The 21481-nt window shown below is 35.4% G+C and overlaps 2 protein-coding genes across 9 annotated transcripts in view; both read right to left on the reverse strand.

The window, feature by feature from the left end:
- Positions 1-21481, reverse strand: part of RABGAP1L (RAB GTPase activating protein 1 like) — a 797484-nt gene that overhangs the window by 441424 nt on the left and 334579 nt on the right. The gene's annotated exons all lie outside the window — the stretch shown is intronic.
- Positions 3383-10606, reverse strand: GPR52 (G protein-coupled receptor 52). The gene has a single exon (XM_079927113.1). The coding sequence runs from the start codon at positions 7578-7580 to the stop codon at positions 6495-6497; it is 1086 nt and encodes a 361-aa protein (XP_079783239.1). The 5' UTR covers positions 7581-10606; the 3' UTR covers positions 3383-6494.

Genomic DNA, 21481 nt, shown 5'->3' on the forward strand with positions numbered 1-21481 from the left:
CTATGGCAAAGTAATTAAACACTCTACAATGACTACAAATTGAGCATGCAGGGATTTTTTTCTAAGTTTGTAACATTGGCAAAATCATTATAACAAATACACACATACCCACATGCACACACCTTTATCCTGTCCCACAAATAAATGCTACCACAGGATGTCCTGGACTTCGAAATCTATAAAAGTCAATCAAGGTATAGTCCTCTAATAAATTTTAATAGTTTGTTCAATGATAAGTGTTAAATCACATTTAGAAACTGAGAAAGTAGGGCTGTAAGTGAAGCTGATGATTGAAACAACAGAAGCCATTACAAGATCCATTTAATAATAAAACACTCTAAATGCGAATCTTTAAAATGTACTTTTCCAGGCTTATCTCCAAGTAAATACACCTAAAGATCCAGTAAAGTTTTAAGACCTTGGACATGTAATAAGTGTTTTAAAAAAAACCGTGTTGGGGCAATAGAAGCAGAAGTGTGATAAATCTAATCTTTGGGGGTGTCAAGTTTTTCCTCAAATTCTGTTTGAAGAGAGCAAAAAGTTAAATGCATATTTATTTGTAATTTTTGTTACATTTTAAAATCTAACTTATGGCAAGAACATTTCACAAAAACCTAGATATACAGAAGTTGATTTCTTGCAAATAAGAAACTATGCTTTATTTTGAAATTGGTAACTTAAAGCAATTCTAAAGACAGAATTTTGAACCATCTTTTCCTTGCCAAAATAATAAAATTAAGAAAAATCCAAATATAATTTAACTTGTTAAAATATTAAAACAAGGATTTTCAGGATTTTTTTAACCTGCTTCTTCACAAATTATATTTTACCCTTAGCAAAATCTATCATTTATAATATCAATTTTACCAATTTACTATTTTTAATTATAAAACTCCTGGAAGAGTAAATGGAATAATAACTGTGAAGAGGCTATTTATTACTATAAAATGTATAATCTAATACCTATTTTAAACTTCAAACTCTATTAGAAACATAAGTAAATGTTTTAAAACTGTATTTTACACAGAGTAAATACACTCACACTTGCTTGTGTCAGGCATAACCTCAGACAAATGCACTGGTCATCTCTTGCTACAGTCTGCACTGCATTCAAAGATACATTTTAAATTTTAAAGAACAGGCTATATAACTTTGTACTTGATTTGTTGTATGTGGGCCTTCCACCTAAAATAATGCCACCACTTTGAATTTATAAAGTATATCTGGGCACTTTTTATCAACATCATTTATACTTGCTTAAGTAGAAAACATAAAATTAAGTAGAAAACAGTAAAATTGGAGTCAAATTTCGAAAGTCAAAGATAAATGTGATTTCTCTTGCATAAAGGAGCATTTGGGGAAGTTTTAGAATTTAAGCAAATATTTCCATTCAATAAATTCTACCATTATGCACTATGTTTCTTGATATTTATCACCAACATATTTTAAAACTTTACAATCTCCAAAACTAATCTGGTGGTCCCATTTACTATAGTGAAGATACTGATATCACATATGCCTTTCTGCTATCAGACATAACAGACTCCTGCTGAATTTATTACTCTGATTTTCTTCACCTTCATAGGGAATCATAAAGACACAGAATAAAAGTTACCATTAAAAAGTTATAGATATGATCTTTGGGGATGGGGGACTGAAAGCAGAATCTTGCCTATCTGTGAAATGCAGTTAACACACCAGCGGGACCCTATTTCCTTAATGCAAGGTCATCCTTCTGTTATTTAAAGATGTGAAAAATGCTAAAAGGTGCCATCAACGGTGCATTAAAAAAATGGTGCAGTAGAAAAGTGGTAGGTGATTGAGATCCCTTTCAGATTCAGCAAATAACACTTCAAACTGATTGTGCTGAAGCAAAATTGTCAAGGACATCTAATATCATAAGCAGAAGGGCATCAAACTTCTCTAAAAATTTTACGTGAAACAGCAAATATTACACAAGTCAGAAACTACATAAACTGTCTTCAAAAGAATATAGTATTGAGACAAAATTGGATAATGTTACTTGTAGGATCAACCAAGCTTTTGTGAAACATCAAAATATTTTTTAAACAGTCAGCATTCTTTTTAACAAAACAATTTTCCCATTATAACGTAAGTAAATGCTCACTGTAAAAAACTTTTAAACAGATTAATAAAGAAGAAAACCTAATCACATCACTTTTAATATTTTAAAAGACAATCATTTACACTATTAAATAAAGTTAAAATATTTTAAATTATAGAGCAAAACTAGCCCTGGATAAAACTTTCATATATAAGAAACACTGAAAAGGGGATTTATATTTTTTTCTTTTCAAGTCATTTTGTTTTCCTTAGTGTCTATATATTTGGTTGATGATTATGCAACTTTCTACATATCCTTCTAATCTTAACATTTTACTCAGGTAAAAGAGCAACTTTTGGAACCTATACATCAGAATAGAGCATCGACTCAGTAACATAATCTCCTGTGCATTGTGATGGTCCTACCTGGACACCAATGATGCTACGCTCAGCATGTTATACAAGCAAATTCCCCACATCTTAATCTTCTCTGTTTATCGCATATTTATAACTTTTTCACATCTAATGATTAGCTTCCAGGGTAGGGAGAGACAGAGGAAAGTCATTTAATTTAAGGCAGCAACATCATTTCTAATCTTCATTATAGAAGATACATGTAGAGCGAATCTATTTATTAATCTTTGTTTCTTCAAGGTAACAGGTACATGACAAAATACCTTAAATTCCATTTTAGTAAATGAGGAAAACTAAAATGTGAAGACAAATGGCAAGATATTCCTGAACAACGCTTTCCTTCTATTGCCAACCCGATGAAAGAAAAATATTTAAGCATATTTAATACAATAAAGTAAGGAGGTAGGTTAATCTCAGAATCATTCCTGTCTCATCCCATCATCTGCTTGATGGATGTCTTTAATCTCAAATGATGTCTTCATGTATAACTATTCCTGGAAAATGAGCTTTCAGAGATTGTGAAAGTTTTCTACATTTAAAAATATCTGAGTTTAGGTCAAAATCTGAGTTTAGACAGGTTTGGGAAAAAACGCCGTTTTAGAAAACTCTAATTGTTATAAAATACAATTTTCTTAAATTGCAATTAGTGATCTTTAAGTTGTGATGGCAATAAATCTGGCATCCACAAAGATGATAAAACAGGAGCTACCACATTCCAAATACTTTCTATGTGTCACTTTCTATGTGTCAGGAGCCATGCTGAACACAGAGATTACTTTATCTCATTTAGTCCTCAAATCCAGCCTAGTAGGAAGGTACAAGTCTCTGGATCTTCCTGATGAGAAAACTGGAGACGTGGAACATTCAGTATTTTTCCTAGGGCTAAACAGCTTCTGAGGGCCAGGATTTCAGTGCAGGTTTCACAAATTAGTAGGTTATAAAGCCTTCCAACACTATATAACTTTAGAAACAATGCCACAGATAACAGAATCTTTAGTAATAGACTACATCATCATTGTTTGGTTGTCATTTATAACCAAATTGGATAATTACCATAGAATACAATAGAATAAGAATAATGGTTATGCTTTCTATTCTTAAAACATATTCATCTAAAAGACAGAATAATTTCAAAATAAGTATTATTATATAAACACATATTAAAATATGTCAAAAGCAAGTTAAGTGGCTTGCCCTAGAGTTGCACATGAAACATTAAAATAAATGAAGAATCTAAACTGAGAACTTGCCTTCTAGAGGCTCTCCTTTCAGCCTAAAACAGAGATTTCCTTCTCCACTCTTCTCCTTCAAAAAACATTTTTTTCAATAAGAAATTTATAGAGACTTGAAAAAGATATTCAATGAAAACTTAACAAAAATGAACAAAAGTAATGTCAAGGGAATGTCATGCCCCAGGGTTTCAGTTTGATTGAAGACTTAACTGGTAAGTGGGGGCTTACCAGATTGCTACTTTAATAAAAGAGATTTTTAAGATCAAGGAAAAAGATATCACAAGGAGAGACCTGAAGTGAAAGATTTACGTGAGAAAAAAAGAAAACTCAAACAAGTTCTGTAGGGAAAAGGTATAGACAGAGGTACAAAGGTCTGGAGGCTTTGGGGGGAAAAGGCAGCACAGCATAATGGTTAATTGAGTGTGAATGAACCTCAACCACTGATTAATTGAGTGACTGACTTTGGATAAATCACTGTTCTTTGGTTTCCCCATCTTTAGGATGGGGATAAAAACAGTACCTATCTCCATGGGTTGTAGTGAGGATTAAATGTTTTCATATATGTAAAACTTCACACAGTGCCTGGCATATAATTATTGTTATTAACTACCATGAGGAAAAGCCAGAAGAGGAAAATGCAATAAACACAGCCTCAGGTTTTCTAACTATACTTACACACCAAACTACAGGATCAAAATCTGATTCCCAAATAATACATATAATGTTCAAAGTTCTATTTATGCCACCTGAAAAGTCAGCAGCATTATGTTTCCTTGAAGTTTGTTTTCCTTAAACGGGTCTGAACTCAAAAGGCACATTTCAACTTATCCAAGATGTCAATGGCAAACGGGATGAGAATTAATGTAAACAACCCAAACCACAAAAATGTGAAACAAATTTTGATTCCCCAACAGTAAACTCTTATTCTAAGTGTTTTATTAAACTGAAGCAAAGTCTGATTTTGAATACGTAGAATACTGTTTTATTCTTTATTTTAAACCTTCCTTACATGTTTAAAAATATACATGGGCTCAGAACAACCTCAATAAAATGATGACATTTCTTTTACTAAAAGACCTCTGAAGTCAAACCACCAGTGTGCAAACATGTTTGGCTTCCAATTTGAAGAGTCATAGGCACATTTCACTAAATGCATTTCATAAAATAAAGAAATAAAAAATGCTGAGAAGAAAAATACTCAGTAGTTTGATATAAATTTTAAAATATCTGTCAGGCAGGAAACTTATGGTAAAAAAAGTAAGATTTAGATGTTTTAGCACTTACACCTGCTTCACTACTAATTTCCCAAATGCTGTTTTGCTACATCTAAACCCCTGACAATTTACTACACAATTCCATGTAGTACACTAAAAAATAAGTTAATTTAATCTCTGAATATGAAAACAGATCATTACAAAAGAAAATACTGACAGTTCTTACCTGTATTTGATAATTAAGTATATTTTATTCTCAGCATCACTAAGAATGCAGCTTGGTCTAATAGAAATATCTAAATAACAACTACACAAAAGTATTTTTCTCTTAAAAGAAGTTTTTGTATATTTTTGTCCAATGTTGATGACTTAAGCAACACTGATCTATATAGTGTGCTAAGAAGACATTAGGCACAGATCACATAATGTAATTTACATTTTCTTTGTTGTAAAAAATATAGTATGTGCAAATGCTTTACCATACAAATAATTAGCAGACACAACAATAAGCTTTGTAAATCTAACACAAAAAGGTTAATATTTTACTCTTTAGAAAAAAAAAAGGACACAAGTAGCTTTAAGAGCAATACCTCACTTTTGAGTGAGTACTCTGCATCTGCATTAGAATTATCTGTGAATTAGCTTAAAGAAAAACAAAGCTTAACTATAGCCCCTGCAAAAAACAAAAAGACACCACTTTGGGCACATGAACTAATTCAAAAGAAAACAAATAAAAACGTTTCCCAAAGCCATTAAAAATACTTAACACAATATCTCAAACAACCTATAGAATGCTTTTTTGGAAGGAATAAATCATTCAACATTATGACTTTTATATAGTAGATTCTTTCATTAGCTAAGACACTTCTGGATTAAGGTGCCAAAGGATGCAGATCAAGAAAAATGGAGAGAAAAAAAAAAAGCTGTTAGGAAGGAGGAGGGAGCATAATTTTACCCAGAAGAAACAAAAATACTGTTTCTTTTTGTTCATAGCAGAAATTTTGTGCTACGGATATTATAAAAACACAAGCAAAATGGTTGTGTGGCAGGTAATAAAATACAATGCTTACTATGCATCCTCCATGGAGAGACCGTTTAGGGATTGTAGATAAGTGAGTTTAAACAAGTACACTTTGATGCAAAAAATTATACTTTACCACATATATAATATGTAGCATTTTTCTGTAAAGGGCAATTTATGTAAGTAATTTCCACAAACACAAAGAGAGTGAGAGAGACAGAGACAGAGGAGAGTCCAGTCAGAGAGAGAGACAGACGCCAGGGGCTTTGCTCATGCCCTGTGGAAGATCTGAGGTACTTTTCCATCCTCAGTGTTTGATTTTGCCTATTACTGCACATTCATACTCACACACTACAATTATCTCACGAGATTACCCTCTACACATCCTTTTCTTCAGGGTTTTTTTTCCATGAAAAAAAAACCTTTAGTCCCTTCCTCTCATAGTCAACTATTCTAGTAAATATTTCTCTAGTGGCAAATTTCCAGATGAAGCAAGAATACAATCCCAAACTACTGTCAGACTACATTTGATTTACTGTGTGGTTTTCTTCAAATGGAGCAGGAATTAGCCCGTTTCCTAGGTTGGGGGTCTCGTGCTTCCTGATCCTTCACACACATACAAGACGTGCACATTGTCTCGGACAGTCTTCGGAGGCCTAGCCGGAAAACACTGTTGGAGAGGCTGTATATTACACAGTTACAAAAACTATTACTTATAGCAAGCCAGGTTGTTAGGAAGGACAGTGTTGGATTGTCCAAGACCCGGGAGCTTTCTAGAAGAAAGTATATGATATACGGGAGCCAGAGCATGTAAAACACACTGGTTATCCGAAACAAAACCATGGCGTAGCGACGGTCAGGGCTATGCCCAGTCTCTCCAGAGGCAGCGACTTCGTGGCTAGGGAATCGGGCCCTCCGGTCATTTATCTCTTTGGTGTGCTGCCGGCAAATTGTGAAAATGTGGAAGTAAGTGAAGCAGACAACAAAGGCAGCAGGAGCATAAAGTAAACAAACAATAAAGCCAGTAAAATAGACACTGGTGAGCCAAGAGGTGGCACACCATTCAAAAATGTCACCGTGGTAACCGGGTTTCCCCCAGCCAAAAAAGGAAGGCAAGAAAATTAGGCAAGAGTAGATCCAGATTAAAACAATGCAAATTCTCAGGCGACAAGGGGTGACCAGTTGATTGTAGGAAAGAGGCTTGGTAATTGCAAGATAGCGATCCACACTTATGCAAGCAAGACATGCCATAGAAACACTTTTTAGAACTGAGATGATATATCCAAAAACCTGGCAAGTCAGTGACTCGTGGATACCCGTGGAGTAGTGGAGAAGTGAGAGAGTAGGAACCAAGCAGGTAACTCCAACGAAAAGATCAGCATATGCCATTGTCTGAATGAAATAGCTGGTCGTATAATGGTGTAAGAGTGGAGCACAGTGAAAGACAAAGATGACCGTTAAATTCCCAGCAATGATTAGAAATGTCAGCAAGACAATAACAACTGTCTCGAAGATGCAGACGTCCACCGCACTGTAGTGGCCAAATCCAAGTGGGCAAGAGTGACGTTCGGACACATTCAAAATGCCACTGCTCATGTTCAGGATCCTCCATTCAGTCCACCTGGATTCATTCATGGCTTGGAATTAAAAGAACCTGCAGCTCTGGCTACAGCAAGCAGGTGCCCTGCCTAGCATCTGCTAAACTCTGCCCATGAGTGTCTCAGAATCAGCTTCAGTAGACAGTGGCAGCGCTTCTGTCACAGCTGAGCATCCCAGGGAGTACTCAAGTCTCTTCATCAGCCTCAGTGCAGCAGTAACACACCTCAGCTTTGGGAGGGGGGAGGAAGGGGGATAAGCTAGAAAGGAGGTGAAAAAAAGGTCACCGATTAGCTTCCTCCGGTGCTTTCAAACAACTTTTTGCAGACACAAGGCACTTCTAGAGAAAATGGACTTTTCAATAATACCTTGCACTATGAAAAATTAAATCTGTAAAAGAAAAAAAAGCAATTGCCAAAGGAAGAAAAGCTCTTGTGGGGCGTTTGTTCTCCTCAGAAAGGTAGTTTCTTAGGGATCAACTCGAAAGAGTGAGAAAAAAACCTTAAATAGGCTCAGGCTTCCTGTTTCATCTGTCAGGAGAAATGGATTCATATTGTAGAATTTAAATAATTAAGATCTCAGATTTGGTTGGAAAGCTAAGAAAAAGTTCATTGTGGCAAAGTGTGTCTTTGGCTCAGTTCAGGGTTTGATGCTGGTGGGTCAACTTTATGATCCATTTCTCTCTCTTTTCTCTCAAAAGCTAAGAACCCCCTTCTCCAACAAGATTAATTCTAAAAGACTCATCTCTACTGGGGCACAAAGGAGCAGAACAGCAGTAATGGACTCCAGATTGCCCTGTAACTCTCATAAGAGAAAAAAAGCATACTTCCAGTAGAGAAGATAATACACAATGGGTCAATACTGACAAAATATGAAAAACTTCTGAAGTTTTAATTCTGCATGCATTTTTTGTAAGCATTCAGATGAAAAGAGTTTTAGTCCATTACAGTTCCTGGTGCTACCACCAGCATCGTAATTTATACTCCTTCCTTTTCAAAAGGAAAATAAAATCATTTTTGCTATTAGTTTCAGCATCAATAACTGAAAACAACCTTCATTATCTGATACACCACCTTCCTTATAATGGAGCATGATCATAAAATATACAGCTCAAAGTTATTTCTCACCTTTGCAACCACACCTGTATCTCACAAATATGTGTAAATATATATGAAATTTAGACAACAGAAACTTTCCTATATGCTCTGAGCTTCTGACTAGAAATGCTGCCATTATTTATTACTTAGGTATTTCTAGTAGGCTTTCTAATCTATATTGCTATATCTTTTCTGTTTTCATTAAATGATTAACACATTAAATCATTACTTCAACTAAACCTTTTCAAAGTGGAAAATTACCTTGTTTGTTATATTTGCAGTTATATAGCAGCCATATGTTAAGAAAATGCCTCTTCTAGTTCTGTGTTCTATTTTGAGCAAGTGCTCAATTAATGCAGGGGCCATTAGATAGGTTATAAGATGTTCTTGTTTTAAAATACTTCTAAAGCATCAAGATGAGTTTAAATCCTAGAGTTTGAAATACTGAAAGACTGGCAGGATAGAATCCATCCAAAATGCTTCCAAGGTCATTCTGATATGAGGTTAACATTTGTCAAAAGTCTTTTTTAAAGTACAGGCATTTCAGAGAGTCTCGTCAGTCTTTGCTGTCATACCTTTTGTAGAAAGAACATGCGTTAGAAATAGAAACATTTCCTTCAGGAACAATGCAGGAGCTTAACAGAAAGCATTCTTCTTAAAGTTATTTTCTTGTGCACCACCAAGGCATTCAGGGAAGTCCTTCTTCTTTTATAATAATAGCCACAGGATATTCCTCCTTGCACATTCCTAGTTTCACTTATCACAAAATAGTTCTTGTTACAGGAATAAAACAATGCTTCTCACCTACATTCACTCTTATCAGCTGCTAGGCTGGGCTGCTTGATTCAGAAGTCCGATTTACTGTGATGCAGTTACCGAGATGCTGTCGGTGTATTTATTCCTCACAGTCTCTCAGTATCACTGCCTCCACCTGAACCGAAGCCCTGCTCCTCCTCCTCATCCTGAGCTGATGCAGAAGAACTCACCATCAGAAAGGTGACTCGGTCCTCCTGCCCCAATCAACAGCACAGCCAATGGCTACTGCAGCTGAAACTGTCACTAGGTAACAGTTGCCAGGCACATGCAGGCTTATAGACTTACTCGGCAAGCTCCGATCAAGATTGACAAAAGAACACAGTGGAACTGACCGATCCTTATAACATATTAATGACATGTATGAATTTCTAGAGGTATTTTCCTTATAGCATGTGTAAAGATTATTTCCTATGAGCAGGACAGAAAAAAAAAAAACCCTGAGATACACCTTTAAACCCTGTAGAGAAACTACCACAAGGTACTATGACACTAAAAAGTCAGCAGTAATCTAATGCTCATTGGCAGAAAAAACCTATTAATTATTAAAAATCGTCTAAGTCTTCATGAACTCAAGTGATAGAGCTACTATTTTTACTCTTTAAAATATATTTTGATTAATAGAAGTTATTTTGTAATCTCTCCAATCCCTGCCACACCCACACTAAATTGCTGAATCTGATGTATTTAACTGTACAAACAAAGCATTGGAACTAACACCTCTATACTAAAATCTATTTGCTGGAATATTTAAGATCAAATATGACCTCAGAAGAGAAGACATTAGAAATAAATGAATGAATGCTTAATAGAAAAAGAGTCAAAGAACTTTGTCATACAGTGCTTGAGCTACTCATACCCAAGTCAGAAGAAAGTAATTAAGCTCATTTATATAATGGAGGTTAAAAATATTTCCATTTGGGGCTTCCCTGGTGGCGCAGTGGTTGGGAGTCCGCCTGCCGATGCAGGGGACACGGGTTCGTGCCCCGGTCCGGGAAGATCCCACATGCCGCGTAGCGGCTGGGTCCGTGAGCCATGGCCGCTAAGCCTGCGCGTCCGGAGCCTGTGCTCCGCAACGGGAGAGGCCACAACAGTGAGAGGCCCGCGTACGGCAAAAAAAAAAAGAAAAAAGAAAAGAAAAAAATTTCCATTTATTTTGACTTACTATAGACAAACATTCACTATTTTAAAAATATTTCTTATGGGGTCAGCAATTTTCTTAAAGTAACTTAGAATTACCTTACACATTATTTCAGAATTGAATCAGGAAATTTGAGATGAAAATGGATAATCAACACTTAGAGCATATTCTATGTGCCAAGCATTATGCTATATGCTTTACATTTTTGTCTCAATAAAAATATTAAATCTCTATGAAGTAGATACCCATCATTATCATTTTCCAAAGGAAGAAAGTGGGTACCTAGAGAAGGTAAGTATAACTTGCCCACTATTACAGAGCCATGAAACTAGGAATGAAACAGATCAAAATTGTCATTCTTGGGCTTCCCTGGTGGCTCAGTGGTTGAGAGTCTGCCTGCCGATTTAGGGGACACAGGTTTGTGCCCCAGTCCGGGAGGATCCCACATGCCACGGAGCGGCTGGGCCCATAAGCCATGGCCGCTGAGCCTATGCGTCCGGAGCCTGTGCTCCGCAATGGGAGAGGCCACAACAGTGAGAGGCCCGCGTACCGCAAAAAAAAAAAAAAAAAAAAAAATTGTCATTCTTAACACCATTTTGATGAACTCCTCCTTCATTCCCTCTTTTTTCCACTAGAGCAGCTAGTCAGGAAATGTCTAAGAAGAATTATTTTGGATTTCAAAAAATGATTTCTAAATAATAATAAATAATAGATCTATTCTTTCCTCCATGCTGAACTGCCTTTCAGGAAGATCATATTACTGTTAAAATCTTCAGGGGGTTAGGTGGAATAAAGAATGGAAGCATATTGCTCATTACCAGAAAAGTGTATGAAATAAGTTAGAATAACAATCTTAGAATGAGTACCATATTGAGATTTGAAAGTAAATATTTAAATTTAATATAAAAAGGCTAGAAAGTCCTATTTTACAGGGAAGCATTTTGACTTTTAGGGTTACATAAAAGCATGGAAATCAAACAAGATTCTATTTAACTAAAACTCTCTTTCACAATAATAATAAATATTCAAAATAAAAATTACAGGTGATAAATATTCATGAATGTAGACAGTTAAATACGAAGCTTTACTATAAAACCGTTGAAAAATAAAATGCTATTAATTAAAGCTACCTCATCACCAAAATAAAAAAAGAAATCCTTCTAAAAGTATAGACTGTCCATTATTTTTCAAGTTTTGAATCATAATATTTTTTAAATCAGAGAAATGGCAAAAAATATCATTTAGGGAAATTCAAATACTAGATTACTTTTTTTTAAATTTATTTAATTTATTTATTTTTGGCTACATTGGGTCTTTGTTGCTGCACGTGGGCTTTCTCTAGTTGCGGCGAGTGGGGGCTACTCGTCCTTGCGGTGTGCAGGCTTCTCATTGTTGTGGCTTCTCTTGTTGTGGAGCATGGGCTCTAGGCGTGCGGGCTTCAGTAGTTGTGGCACGCAGGCTCAGTAGTTGTGGCTCAAGACTCTAGAGCGCAGGCTCAGTAGTTGTGGCGCACAGGCTTAGTTGCTCCACGGCATGTGGGATCTTCCCGGACCAGGGCTCGAACCCGTGTCCCCTGCGTTGGCAGGCAGATTCTTAACCACGGCGCCACCAGGGAAGTCCCTAGATCACTTTAGTTTGACACATTTATTTCCAACAAATAATCACTGATAGGGATTTGAGTCTAAGAATACCGTAAATAATCCCTAGTTGTACATGCTGCCACAGGTATATGATAGTATGAGAGGGAGAGTTTAAGAAGCAATAGCTTTGACCCACCAAGCTTCCTTCTTTTCTTCTACCAACTTCAAAAAGAACAGTTTCAGGAGTTCAAACAAGATAATTTGCTTCTTTTCTGAGACTGACATTTTTTACTAGCCCCTCACTTTTCTTCCTTTCCATCCTTTTTTCTGATCTGATTATAATAGAAACTAATTTATAATGTGAAGCTCTAATAACAAGAGCATTAATATCATATTTACACAGCTCATTACATAAAGCACTCTTTGTTTTTATATTATGCATAATTCTCTTCATTTTAGGGGTCATTAGGTGTTTTATTTTTGTCATTCTTATTAGTCATTATCAACCACCCCCCTTCTCCTTTCTACTGTTGAACACTAGCTGTGAAATATATAAGAGGAACCATTATTTGGAATTACTTCAGAATTACTTCTAAGAGCTAAAACTGTATAACTTCTTGAGATGATACATCACAGATGTTTAATTTTTCATTTATACCTTAAATATGTTTTATATGTCCTTTTATATGTATCAATATTTCATTATTAGTCATCTAAGCAACTCAAGCAACTGCTCAATAGGATCTAAATAGCAAAGCAAGAGAGGACCATTAGCCACCGACGGTAAATAGGATAAACAGTAGGCAATGATTATCAAGGAGAAATGAGCAACCAACATTGTAAAAAACAAATATAGGGTAAAGTAAAAGGTTTTCTAAAGGTACAAAAAGATGTATGGATTCAGAATTTATTTCTTCAACTATTCCTCCCATCTGTTAACTTTTCTCCACCTCCACTACCCTAAACAAACTAGCACCATCTTGTGTGTGAACCACTATAGTGGCTTCCAATCTGGTCTTCCTGAGTGGTCTGTGGCCTCTCTTCAATCCATTACGTGCAAAACAGGCAGAATAACCTTTCCCAAATGCAAATGAGATGATATCACTCCCATTTAAAATACTTCAGTGGTTTTACACTGCCCTTAGGATAAAATACTAACAGGTCCTATAAAATGTGGTCTCCATATATCTATTCAATCTAACTTCTCTTCTACATTATTTAGGATTAGCTAAACTGGCTCTACCTCCCTCCACTCCACCCTTCCCCCCCACACACACACACATATCTGCTATGCTCCTTACTGCCTCAGGGTATTTGAACCTGCTGCTTAATATGCCATCTCATTTCTTTTAGTTAATTCAGATACAATCTTCAGGCTTCAGTTCAAATACCACTGCCTCAGAGGAACCGTCCTTGAATTCCCAGATTAGACCAGATTCCACACATACCGCAGTTTATAGTATATTTTTGTTCAGTTTTGTCTTCCTCACTGGATTGCAAGCTCCATGAGGGGAAGAACATCTGCTTTGTTCCTCATTATATTTCCAGTGCCTACACTACAGTGTTGGGCCAAGAATAGGAGTTGAACAAATAAGTGTTTAGTATAATGTTAATATAAAAGCATACCAAATAGCTTGACGAGTCTATAAAAAGACAGAAAAACACTAATAAACAGTTTTGTGAAGGTCAAATATGCAAAGTTCCTTGCAATCCCTTGTATGACATACAAGATTCACAAGAAAGCTATAAAATACATGACCAGATTGCAGGGGGAAAATAATTAGCCTCCTAATGTATTCAAAGTAAGCACAATATTATTCATCTATACCTCTACCTAAACCCAATTCAATATGAATATTTGACTACTGATTTGAAAAATCATATCTAGCAAGAGATAATGATTACTTACCTATCATTTTAAGAATGTCAAATGCTGCAAAATGCAGTGTCAATGTATTTTAAATGTACTATCAAATGTAGTTTTAAAGCAACTTGGTCTAAGTGCTAAGGAAAAAATAAACTCTCTAAAGTGGGACATGTTAGAATCCACTATTTCATGACTCCTCAAGAGCAGAAAACAAGTTTGTAAGTTAACTTAATTTTATTATGAGGCAAGTTATTAACAATTAAAAATATTTAACAAATGCTAAGTTTATGGCACTACAGAAGAAAACTTCCTCAGCCTAACAAAGATACTATATGGGAAAGCCTACAGCTAACATGATATTTAATGGTGAAAGAGTAAATGCTTTCCCTTTAAAACTGGAAACAAGGCAAAGACGTCTGCTCGCACCACTTCTATGCACAATGTTCTGGAGGTCCCAACCAGTATAATAAGCAATATAAAAAAATAGTTAAGCAATACAAGAAAAGGATGACATGATTGTATACATAAGAAATACGCCCGCCCCGAAATCCCATTAGAACTAATGAGTAAATTTTGTCATAATACAAGGTCAGTATATAAAAATCACTGCATTTCTATATACTTGCAACAAACAATAGTAAATGAAAATTTTAAACAATAAACTATTTACAACAGCCTCAAAACACAGAAAATATGAATAAATTTAATAAAAGACATGTAAGACCTCTATCCTAAAAACTATAAAATGTCATTGAGAAAAATTAAAAGGTCCTAATGGAGAGATATGTCATCTTTATGGATTAGAAGACTCAATATTGTTACGAATATTTGTTTTCCTCAAATTGATCTACAGATTTATTGCTATTCCAATTAAAATCCAAGTAGGCTTTTGGTAGAACTAAGAAGTTGATTCTAAAATTTACATATAAACACAAAGGACCTACGATAGCTAAAACAATCTTGGGAAAAGATTAGAAAAAAGTTGGAGGACTGGTACAACCTGATTTCAAGACTTACTATAAAGCCACAATAATCAAGACTGGCATAAGGACAGGCAAACAGATGACTTAAAAGAATAGAGAGTCCAAAAATAAACCCATAATTGCCAATTGAATTTCAATAGACTCTAAAACAAGTCAAGGTGAAAAGGAAATTTTTTCAGTAAAGGGCACTAGAAAATTTTGAATATCTGGAGGAAGATAAACTTAGACCCCTTTCTCATACCATACACAAAAAATTATTTGAAATGATCACAGATCTAAACATAAAAAATAAATTATACTTAAAATTAAAATTCTGCTTTTCAGAAGATGTCATTAAGAAAATCAGTAAGCAAGTCAAAAGACTGAGAGAAAATACTAGTAAAACATATATCCTACAAAGAACTTGTATCCAAAATACATAACTGACTCCTACAATTTGTTAATAAAAATACAAATAAGTCAATCAAAATGGAAAAATACAGACATAGACACTTCACAAAGGAAGATATACAGATGGTCATTCAAGAAAATGAAAAAGTGCTCAGCATCAATAGTCATCAAGAAAAGACCAAGTAAAATCACAATGAGATACCACTATATACCCATTTGAGTGGATACAATTAAGCCACTGATAAACACTAAATGTTGCTAAGGATGTAGAACAACTGAAACTCTCATAAATTGCTAGTGGTAATGTAAAATGGCCCAACTTGGAAATTTTTGAAATAGTTTGGGAGTTGCTTATAACATTAAACAAATCTGCCCTATGACCCATCAATCCCATCCAATAGAAACAGAAACATATATCCGTAAAAGACTTGTATAAAAATGTACATAGCAGCTTTATTTTTAATAGCCCAAACCTAGAAACAACCCATACATCCATCAACAGGGGAATGGATAAACGGGAATGTGATATGTCCATACAATGAAGTTCTGGAACAGGCAAAACTAATTTTTGATGAAAGAAATCAGAACATACTTGCTTCAGGTGTGTGTGTGTGTGTGTCTGTGTGTGCGTGTGTGTTTACTGGCAAGAGGTATAAGGAAACTTTCAGGGACGATGGAAAGATTTTCTATCTTAATAGCTGTGGGTTATATGCATGCATATGTGTTGAACTCACCAAAATGTTCACACTTAAGATCTGTGCATTTCACCCATATGTAAGTGATAGCTGAAGAGAATGATAAAGATGATTGCATTTGCTTTTTTCAAGTGCCCCCATTTCAGTGCAACACCATCAAATTAGAGGCCTAAATTACTTGAGTGCATTTTAAGGCATTGCCAGGAAATCATAAATATTGATGTTGAAAAAGAAAAATATCAGAATCCTCAGAAGCAAAGTCCCACCAAGAATAAGGGCTACTGAAATGTCTAAAAGAACAGATACTGCTGGACAGAATAAGTACATTTAGCCCGTGTCTACTTTCACAGTCTCTCAATCATTATACCTGACTCATGGCTCACTGTTTGTACTCACAGACACAACAGCCCAGATGCAAGTGAGACACTGAGTGAGAAAAGACTTCTTATTAAATGCCAGTTATACAATACTCTGAGACTGCCTTAGCTAGCTGGGGCCTAAGACAACTGTCTGAGAAAGCAAAACCTTTGAGAGAATCCACTATCTTTAGTCAATCACAAAGGAAAATGGACAAAGAAAATACTTATTTATGGGGATGTTTAACTCTTAGTGGGGGAAACCCTCAAATACAAAATATATACTTAAAATCAAATTAATTGGTCAAAAATAGTATGCAGAACAATAAAATAAAACCATGCACTGTATGATCTTTCCTTCCATTTTCCCCAAGTTATGTTATTACCTTTAATAAACATTTATTTAGTTTGAAGACTAGGAAAGACTGTGACTTAGAGAAGAAAATGTAGGCTTTAGAATGAGCCAGATTTGGGTTGGCACTGGCTGTAGCACTTATTAACTGTGAGGCCTTGGGTACATCATTCTCTCCACATGTCTCAGTTTCCATCTGTAAAACTGAGATGATAATACTTAACTTCTAAAGTTGGTTATGAAAATTAGTAATTAAAAATAAACCAGAAAAAGCATATAGCAGTTGTTCACTCAAAGCTCACTGATAATGAAGTTAAACATATTCTTTACTATCAACAGGTTTTTTGTTTAGTCATTTCTCCTTAAGAAACCACACCCACAGTAACCTGTTGAGATTAGGAAATTTAAAACAATACTTTCACTTTTCTCTTGAGTTGCCAACTCCCTCAACATTCCTTTTAAAAAGTACATTCTTAAAAGAAACACACTGGGCTTCCCTGGTGGCTCAGTGGTTGAGAGTTTGCCTGCCGATGCAGGGGACACAGGTTCGTGCCCCGGTCTGGGAAGATCCCACGAGCCGCGGAGCGGCTAGGCCCGTGAGCCATGGCCGCTGAGCCTGCGCGTCCGGAGCCTGTGCTCCGCAATGCGAGAGGCCACAACAGTGAGAAGCCCACATAAGAAACACATTATCTGAACCTGACTACACACCTTAGTAAATTTATGTGATTAGCAACACAGTAATATAAGAATTACCAAACCTTGGGCCATAAAAATCTCAGTTACATGGATCCTGCAATTCCCAGATAATTGAAGGTTTCTCTTTTATAATTTTTTAAATTTTGTTTTACTTTATACAATTTTACATTTAAATCTTTATAAGATGTATCATCCACTCCTCTCCTTCTTAAATTGAGAATTCTGAACATAATTTAATGTTTGCCTGGTAGGCTGGGATCATCACCGTTAATGTCAGTTAGAATACTATCTTATAACACAATCATACCTTGGATTCAATATATATGTCTACTGAATCAAGAGAGACTTTAATTTCTACAAGTAACTAGGTACCTAGATAAGAATATATAGCTCCCTATATTTCCTGACTCTATTTGCATAGAAAAGAATACATAGCTCCCTATATTTTTGACTCTATATAAATATAGCAGTACTCTTCGTTCCTCTTCTAATTTGCTGTCTTTAATTTTCTAGAGGATTAAAAATCAGAAACTAAGCTTATAAGAATTTTTTATCCAAGAGTAAACAGAAGTACTTCTCTATGAGTAAAGTGTCATAGCTCAGGTCTGAACTGTCAGTTATTTCTAGGTAGGTGAGGTGGTAACTATTTTAGTAAGGCAACAGACATAATAAATACACCTAAAAATAACACAGGAAAAAAGGAAATTCCAAGCTTTCTTACATCTTTCATGTAAGAGCTATCAATCATTCATGTTCTTTTCTTACTTTATACAACAGCAAATCTGGAAATTAAATTGTTTAAGAAGATTTTTATATCAATGAAATCCCATCAAGTATTAATATTATCTCACAGAATGGGTTCAATACAGTTACCTCCCTTTAATTTTTGTACAATAAAAAAAATAGAGGGAAAAGTTAAACCTTAAAACTTTTCCTGGCAAAGTCTGTTAAAATTATATGAAAACAGAACAGCACAAGTACATTTTAAATAATGGGTTCACATTATAGGAGAGAAATGTTGATTCAAATTCATTTTTAATTGAAAGAGATTTTTCCCTTATAAAAGAAAATTGCTATTTTTTTAAGATATCTTATTGTTATGGCAACTGAAGTGCTAAAAATAATAAAGAAATATCAAAGTTGTTATAGCAACTGGAATTTTAAAAAGCCATGAAGTGTAAAATAATCAAACCTTTACTTGGCTTGAAATGCAACATCTATGACTCAGTTTTCGAAAGAAAATTTGAAGTACTCATGCTCTTGTCTTTATAAGTTGTCTCTGCAGTCCAAATTAAAAAACAATAAATGCATGTTGAATTAAACTCAACTATTCAGAGTTGGCACAAAATCTGGATTTTCTGATACTCTAAATTGCTTCTTACCTCCAGTCTTCACTACTCTGACCTAGAAAACACTAAAAGTGGGAAAAAAATTTATTCACTGCCAAAGTGCTTTGCCCAGATGCATACAATTAGAGTTCAATTATTTAAAACTTTATTGAAGTCCTACTGCATGCTAGGTATTGTGCAAGGTTCTGGGACTTTTTGTTCACGGAGTTCACAGTCTAGTAGAGAAGAACTAAAACAGGTCACTGGGGCTTCCCTGGTGGCGCAGTGGTTGAGAGTCCGCCTGCCGATGCAGGGGACGCGGGTTCGTGTCCGGGTCCGAGAGGATCCCACGTGCCACGGAGCATATGGGCCCGTGAGCCGTGGCCGCTGGGCCTGCGCGTCTGGAGCCTGTGCTCGCAGCGGGGGAGGCCACAGCAGTGAGAGGCCCGCGTACCGCAAACAAACAAACAAACAAAAAAAACAGGTCACCATCACTGAAATGTAAAGTGCAATGAAGGAATATAATGAGATTATCAAGGGAAAATTCATAAAGGTCCTTCCTATAAGCAGTGGTAAGATCTTTGAAGGATTTAAACCATGAGGTAGCATAAATTTATTGTTTTCTCAGAGATGCCCATATTAAGAAATTAAAACTTCAGATACACGTGCTTTACATTAGAAAATCAAGATAAGTCTTAACTTTCACAGTTTCATTTGCTCCTTTCTAATAACTAGCGACCAAGATTCAGGTAACAAATGTAGTAACATATGGTGCTAACATAACACATCTCTCCAGCATTTATGGACTGAAGAGAACTGGCCGGGAATAGCCTCCATGATACCCCTGTTTTATTTGTATCCATCTGCTTTTCAGCATTTGCCCGCTAAAACCATCGGCTTATTTTTAAACTAGCAGTGATTTATCTTGTGAGCTAGTGATGACGACTTGAGAAGTTCAGACTGGACTCAGTGGGAAAGAGAGCCATTATTTGCCTTAGACCTAGAAAGGGAGAGTTGGTGTACCTGTTGGTTAGTAAAGCCTCCTGTTACATATAATATATATAGTCTGATAACTCTATAGAAAGAGAATGATTACAAAAGCACAAACTCTTCCCTTACCTACCTTACCCAGGAAAGAAAATGACTACTGATGACCACTACTGTTTTGATCCTGAGGCCAATAAAATTCTATTGCTTTTAATTAAAAATAAATGTTATGATCATTTACATGAATGATCTGTAATATCTTGTTTTACTCTTAATCCATGCTTATTAGCATTTTTCAATTTTTATTTCCACAACAATCTAAAAGTATTACTAGAAGTAGATTCTGATAATCTGACTGCTATCTCATAATTAAGTATTGTTATGCTAACAATGAGATAAATCAACCTCTGGTCTTTTTCTTTTTTCATATATATATATATATATATGTTTATCATATGCTATTTGAATAATATCAAAACCTTGAAGTCTTTTTTCTTTTTTTTAAAAAACAACATACATTATTATTTTTTTCAGCTACGTTGGGTCTTCATTGCTACGTGCAAGGTTTCTCTAGCTGCAGAGAGCAGGGTCTACTCTCGTCATGGTGCACGTGCTTCTCATTGTGGTGGCTTCTCTTGTTGCAGAGCATGGGCTCTAGGCATGCAGGCTTCAGTAGTTGTGGAACTCAGGCTCAGTAGTTGTGGCTTGCGGGCCCTAGAGTGCAGACTCAGTAGTTATGGCGCACTGGGCTTAGTTGCTCTGCGGCTTGTGGGATCTTTCCGGACCAGGGATCAAACCTGTGTCCCCTGCATTGGCAGGCGGATTCTTAACCACTGCGCCACCAGGGAAGTCCCAAAACCTTGGAGTCTTAATACTCCGTTTTTCAGCAGTCTTGAAAGGGAGAAGACATGTATTTGTCATAGAAAAGTTTTGGAAAATTTTAGGAAACCACTTATCCAACATCCCTAGTATGTCTTTATACTTGTAAATTTAATAGTCCTGTTTAAATGTTTTACATATGCAAGTATTACCAAATTTTTGTACCAAAAGATGGCTGCAGAACTATGAAGGATTCTAGTTACAGTAATAGGTTAGAATGACATTTTCTTTAATAACTCCTTTTATAAATGTACCACCCAAGCTGAATGTCATTATGGGACTATTTATAATTTAGACCTTTCTGTCAAGATGATTTTATGCCCTGACATGACACTGAGTAGGCTGGCAACAGCTGTATGCCCCAAAGGGAAATGAAATTATTGGTGTTATTCAAGAGCAAAGGTATTAAATACGAAAAATTTCTTAAAGAACTTCATGAGAATGATGGTGGCCAATAGACTGTAACATACAGTAAAATTATGCCTTTTGAGCAATAACAATTACAATAATAAGTGTTCTTCCCTCTAAGTAGATGAAAGTTAATTATAAATATAACTCTAATCCTTTGAGCTTCCTAATAAACTAGATGTATGGCACTACTACAATTAAGGTTTTTGCACACAAAATGGGTGTTAGAAAAGTTTTGGAAATTTTCAGACAAACCATTTACCCAATATCCATGGAATGTCTTTACATTTATCAATTTTAACATTGCATAAAATGAGTTTAACCAAAATGAACAGCATCAAGAGAAAAATGTCAATTACTAGGTAACT

Source organism: Stenella coeruleoalba, assembly GCF_951394435.1.
Source record: "Stenella coeruleoalba genome assembly, chromosome: 1".
NCBI lineage: Eukaryota > Metazoa > Chordata > Mammalia > Artiodactyla > Delphinidae > Stenella > Stenella coeruleoalba.

Excerpts from the sequence above, each read along its gene's own strand:
- GPR52 (XM_079927113.1), bottom strand. The coding sequence starts at position 7,580 with ATGAATGAATCCAGGTGGACTGAATGGAGGATCCTGAACATGAGCAGT.